The following is a 6296-nucleotide window of genomic DNA, read 5'->3' as shown; positions in this document are numbered from 1 at the left end:
GTAGATAATGGAAATTTGAAAACTAGAAAGAAATGATAATAACTTTTTTTTTTAAAAAAAAAAGAAAATAGAGGTCAAAGAATTATGTTGGTATATGAATCAATTCATTTGGATTACATGATGATTTATATAGAATTCTTTAATCCCTACAATATTTGAATTTGTAAGTACATTTTCAACGTGAACCCACCTAATTTTCCTATCAACTCATATTAAAAATGTATAAATTTTATTTCTTTCTTTCTTTCTTTTTTTTTTTTTTTTTTTTTTTTGTAAATGCTTATTTCAAAATATTAAATTTAAAAATAATTGACTTATTATTATAATTCATACAAAATTTCCATGCCGTCCTATCAAAATCAAAATTCTTATCCATTAAATCAAATCTTCTTTTTTTTTTTTTTTTTCTTTTATAGAAAATATCCACTAGAAATTTAGAACCTCCAATTTCCAACCAAATACTTAAAATTTCAAAATGGCCCCTCTTGGCACTTGGACTTTTCGTACGAAAATTCCGCTCACCGGCTCAGCAGGTCACCCCCCACTCTCTCCCCTTTTTCCTTTATAGACTCTTCTCCACTCCAAAAGTGCGAGTGAGAATTTTTCATCTCCAAAATTCTCAGTCTTTGGCCTTTTCTTCCTATCAATTTGTTCTTTAAACCAAAACCCCATCTGACAAAACCGCGTCAATTTTCCCTTTTCTTCCCATTATTTATTCTTCTTTTTTGTTCTCCCTCACTCTGATTTTAATTTGAATACACTCATTTACATTTCAAATGGTGCTCTTGAAATCTTCAATTCCCATGGATCTGATCTCTGGTATTCAAATTCAGGGGATTCTGAAGTGGGGTTTTTGAATCGAGGTCTCTTTGAATCCTTTTTTTGGTTCGCTTTTTGTGGGTTTTAGGGTTTGAAATTCCTCAAAATGGGTAAAACGATGACCATTTCTAGTAGAGATTGGAATCAGATCTATGCGATCTATGGAGTGGATCAATGGCAAACCATAGTGTTTCTTCTTCTTCATGCTCTGTTTTTTACTGCTCTTTCCATTTTTTACCTTTCTTACTTCGAATCCATCTGTTCTTTTTTCGAGCTTCTCTTCTCCGGCGGCTCCGCCCGTTTCGCCGCCGGTTTCACCGGTTGCGTCACTGCTATCTCCGCCTTCTGCCTCTTCTTCGCCGCCGCTAATATCTTCTACTCTTCTCTCCCTCTCCACTATGAAATGGCTCTCCGGATGGTCAACGCCGTCTCCGATTGGTCAACCGTGAAGCACGCCCTCGACCTTGGCTGCGGCCGGGGCATTCTACTCAACGCCGTTGCCACTCAGCTCAAGAAGGTAACATTATAATTTTAACCCTCACTTTATAATATATATATATATATATTTGAATTATTTTTCTCATGCTTTCATTTAGTTACTACGTGATGATGGAAAGGGTGAAATATGTTGAATATTTTTTAAGCGAGATATTATTGGTGTAATATTGTATTAAAAAATTAAATGAACGTTGAATTAATTTTTTTTTTAACCTTTCGGCTACATCTTTTGAGTCCACCTACTTTGTTAGACTATAAAATTAAAGTAATAAGTGGAGAGATTAGGGTAAATAAAATAGTTTATGATTAATGTTGTAACCAGGAAGGAAGTTCAGGTCGAGTTGTGGGGTTAGATCGGAGCAAGCGGACTACTCTGGCGACGCTTCGTACGGCAAAGATGGAGGGTGTTGGAGAGTATGTGACGTGTCGAGAAGGCGACGTTAGACGGTTGCCGTTCGGGGACAATTACTTCGATGTGGTGGTCTCAGGAGTGTTCGTGCACACGGTAGGGAAGGAGCACGGGGCAAGAACGGCGGAGGCGGCGGCGGAGAGGATACGGGTGGTGGGAGAATTGGTGAGAGTGTTGAAGCCGGGGGGAACTGGGGTGGTGTGGGATCTTCTACACGTTCCGGAATACGTGCGGAGGTTGCAAGAATTGAAGATGGAAGACATTAGAGTGTCTGAGGGTGTAACAGCCTTCATGGTCAGCAGCCACATCGTTTCCTTTACCAAGCCACGTCATCACTTTGTGGGCTCTGGAGAGGTCCGGCTTGACTGGAGATGCTGATCTCATCTGCCACCTCCTACTTTTAACTTTTTAAGTTTTTTAGTTCTCAAGTAGAGAAAGAAAATAACCCCCTCATTTTAATGGGAATTTATTATACATTTAATAATAACATTATGCGTAAAGAAGTAATTAACAAAGGTTATATAGTATCTATTATTATTAACCTGGGTAGGCGAAGCAGACCCTAAAAGGTTCAATCCAAATATATAATGTATACATAAATACCTTCATTCAAATAAAAATAAATATAATTATGCTCATCTTATTTGTTCCTATTTTGTTGTTATTACAATTTCCAATTCTAACTAAAATACATTTGTAATTTAACCCATTCTCGTTTTAGGATTTTGTGTTAACAGTTGATATGGAAATACAAATTAAAGTGTACTATTTATTTACTTATAGGGGTATTTATGTATTTTTACAATTTTTCATGATTGATTATGATGAGTTGTCTTGAATTCATAATGGAGATAGAGAGGCCAATGTTTATGATAATTTGGACATAGTGAGTGATTTAAATCAATGATCTGAAATTCATTGTTGTATGTTTTTATGGTTCAAATGAAAATCATTACTTTTTTTTTCTACATACTAATTCTCTGTATCCTTAAGAATAAAACTTCATTGAAAAGATTTTTCTTTTGCTTGTTTTTAAATGTTGTTATCTTTTTTAAGTCACTATCACGATGACTCGTATTTTCTCAATTAAGACTTTTATTTCTTTTACAAAGAATAATAAATTGGAAAATTATTTTAAGCTTATATATAATAACGTCTTGACCATCTAATCACCCTTCTTAAAAGCATCTTAATAAAAGTGTTGAAGTTTTTGCAATTCAATACCTACATTCATCATCTTCTTCAAATGTAATTAAGTTTTTTCTTTCTTTCATTTTCTTTCGTTAATAACTGGTTTCTTTACAAACACATGAACATCTAACCTTCTATTTGTATTAAGAATGCACTATAAATTGAATTTTACAATATATCACATTAGGGATGACCATGTATGTGTGTTTCATAGTGCTATATATTGTAGTCTAACATGATGGTCATCATTATTGTGATAAAAGTTTTATGTCGCGTTTTTCCTATTTTCTCACAATTTTTTTCATTTTTAGTGAAAAATTGATATTATGATAGAGATAGTCATTCTTTTAGGGGCTAGCTACAAATGGTCATTCCTTACACGATATGTTATAAAATGTGTAATTGTGCTATATCTATTTTTTCTCATAGACTATTATGAAAAAAGTTAATCTTTTGTGATAGAGATGATGATCACCTCGAGGCTATAACATACACAAACATCCCTAAAGTGATATGTCATAGAATTTAATAGTGTGAGCAAAGTGTTCTATTTTATATATTTGTGATGTATCTTTTGAATAGGTCATTTGTATGGAAAAATTGAAAGTTAGTAGTTCATCTATACCATTTTGTTGAATTAAAAATAAAAATAAAAATTAAGGATTTATAGAATACTGAAATAAACACATATTCAATTGAATTTTCACTACTCTAATTACAATAAAATTTTTTAAAAAATATACTAAAAATCGATTGAATATTTGAACGTGAATATTGAATTTTAGGAAAAATACTCCATAAAATATCTCTCAATTTAAATGATATAAGCAATGATGGTAAGTTGTTAGTTACATAGGTGACCGTTTAACTTCATGTCAAAAGTAATTAGTATGATCTTTCATTTTAGAGGTGAATGGTTCGATATTATATCTTATAATAGTTGTGTTACTAAAAAAAAATTAAAATTCTATTTTAGTCTTTAAACTTCGTATTTTATTTATTTTGGTCCCTAAATTTTAAAAAAAATTGTTTGTTTTAATCGTCTACTTTTAAAGAATGCCTATTGTTGAGGTGACTTATGTACTTAGGTTGCCAAATCACTCTTAAAATTCTATGGAAAGAATGTTTCTACTCTTAAAAAAAAAAAAAAAAAAAAGGTAATCGATTTTAAGCCGTAAAAAGCCAAAAAAGTTAAAACAAACTAAAATGTATTAAAAAAAAAGTGCATAAATGAAGGAAATAATAAATAAGAAGGAAAATGTAGGTAGAAAAAAGATGATATTTAATTTTTAAAAGAAAGAAATGATATATAATTATGTATATATAGAAGAAATATAGATGGGAAGGAGGAAATGAGTGAGAGATGGGGTCTATTGTCAAATCACTATCATAGAACTTTGATGGTGAAATGTGTATATATATATATATATATATATTAGTGGGAAATGAGTTGGTCCCCTAATTCAATTGCTATCCATATATATTACTCATTTATTTTGGTAGTTACTTTTTTCTAAAAATTAAAATACCAATAAATGATTTACTTCTCTATTTGAATAACAATAAATTTTTATTTGGGAGTAGAACACAAATATCCATCCAACCCCCCAAAAACTACAGCACCTAAAACTTTTAACATATTCCAATATCTATTACTTTTTTTAAGGTTAATTATATTACAATATTAGCCTATATTTTATATCAAAATAAGTTTTTTTTTAACCTTAAAAAAAATAAATCCATACTTTTTCTTTTTAACTTTTCATTTTTTATCTAATAAATACATAAATTCTAAAATTACGTATTTAAATAAAATTATCAATAAAACTGAAATTGTTTTTTTTTTTTTTTTTTTATAACAGGACATAAAGGTTTTTATTTTCTATCTAAAACATTTGCATGTTGTTGATGACAAAAAATAAATCAACCGTAAATCTGTTTCGATAGAAATTTGTCCAAGTGCTTATAATACAAAAAGTAAATAAATATGGGTGAGGTGTATTGTCTAGCCACACATGAAACACATACTCCAAGCCGACCTTTAAGCTAGTATATATTGAGTCCATGAGTAAGTAGACACAACAAGAAACAATAGTGATTTTTCAATGTACCTCTCTTTCAACCGTAGCTAGAAGATTGTATAGGGCCAACCTCTTCATAACTAAAGCTTGTCCAACTTTTTTAATTCCAAGCCAACTATACGAACTTGTCCTCAATAGTTATCTATCCTAGTTATCATTGTTAAAGTTATTACATTTACTGACCATCAATCTACTCAACTCATGGGTGCCTATGATATATGTTTAACTAACCACAATACATAGCCATTGCATGGTCATACTATGAATAACTAATTGCTTTCTTAGGTCGACCTCGTTTTTGAGCTTGATTTCCTTTCTCAAGTCGAACTCCTTTGTTAATTTGATCTCCTTTTAGTAATATATTAGCCATACAATCTTCTTAGCCTAAATGTACTGAGCTTACTAGGTTCTTTCCATAGGTTATTTAAGCTCTTCATAGTCCTTTAAATCACGACTAGACTTTTTCCTCATTCTCTAGGCGCTCTCTAACTCGACCTCGTGGGTCCTATATCCTTTAAAGGCTCATCTCTCTTGCTTAGGCTCTTCAGACTCACCTCTATCAAAGCTTTTCTATTTAAGAGCATAGGTCCTATTGAACCTTATTCTACCCATAACACAAATCTCTTGGGACTAAACATACATAGTTTAACTTCTTTCTCTTTTACTTTTTTTTTTCGTTTGTTTGTTTTTTTCTTGCAAAAACAATTTTACACACTACATATATGCACCGCTTGCACACACATATTATTTTAAGGCTAGTTTGGTTTTTGTTATACTTTTGTTTCTTTAAAGTTGATAACCAATCAAACACGACTAAATAATTAATATCATTTAACTCTAAAATGTGAATTTCTCTCTCTCTCTCTATATATATATATTGCACCTTCCTTAAAGTATCATTTAGTGTAAATTATTGTGTGTTTGTTTTCATTTGTGCTAAAATTAGGATTCATTTATTTGGAGCCACTCATTGAATGAAATTGTATTTAATGAGTATTTGCAAAATTGGACCTTTTTTTAATCCTCTTGATGTGACCATCTGCCCTTTTTTGGCATTTGATATTCAATTATAAGATCCCAATTGATTTAACTTCTCCTTCTCCCTCTCATTACTTTCATCTCCTAAAATCTCTTGTTATGCCTCTGTAGAGATTTAAGTATTGATTAAGTTAATAAAGTGTTGATTGGTGGCCAATAAGGTTCCATGGTCTAGTGGTTAGGACATTGGACTCTGAATCCAGTAACCCGAGTTCAAATCTCGGTGGGACCTTTTTTGTTTCTTTCTAATTTTGTTTTTA

General features: G+C 31.3%; 1 protein-coding gene and 1 non-coding gene across 2 annotated transcripts; both read left to right on the top strand.

Annotated features, from left to right (window-relative positions):
• Positions 1-494: 494 nt before the first annotated feature.
• LOC103495013 (uncharacterized) lies at positions 495-2364 on the top strand. The gene is made up of 2 exons (XM_008456439.3): positions 495-1336; positions 1640-2364. Exons 1-2 carry the CDS (start codon positions 926-928, stop codon positions 2102-2104), a joined length of 876 nt encoding a protein of 291 aa, XP_008454661.1. The 5' UTR covers positions 495-925; the 3' UTR covers positions 2105-2364.
• Positions 2365-6196: 3832 nt separating this feature from the next.
• On the top strand, positions 6197-6268 carry TRNAQ-CUG (transfer RNA glutamine (anticodon CUG)). Its single transcript has one exon. It is a non-coding gene; the product is annotated as a tRNA-Gln (tRNA).
• The last annotated feature ends 28 nt before the right edge of the window (positions 6269-6296 follow it).

This window comes from Cucumis melo, chromosome 4 (assembly GCF_025177605.1).
Source record: "Cucumis melo cultivar AY chromosome 4, USDA_Cmelo_AY_1.0, whole genome shotgun sequence".
NCBI classification, from domain to species: Eukaryota; Viridiplantae; Streptophyta; class Magnoliopsida; order Cucurbitales; family Cucurbitaceae; genus Cucumis; species Cucumis melo.
The sequence above is the reverse complement of the archived record's forward strand: the minus strand, read 5'-3'. Positions and strand labels throughout refer to the sequence as shown.

Excerpts from the sequence above, each read along its gene's own strand:
- LOC103495013 (XM_008456439.3), top strand. The coding sequence starts at position 926 with ATGGGTAAAACGATGACCATTTCTAGTAGAGATTGGAATCAGATCTAT. Across the intron at positions 1,337-1,639 it reads TTGCCACTCAGCTCAAGAAG|GAAGGAAGTTCAGGTCGAGT; the intron begins GTAACATTATAA and ends TGTTGTAACCAG.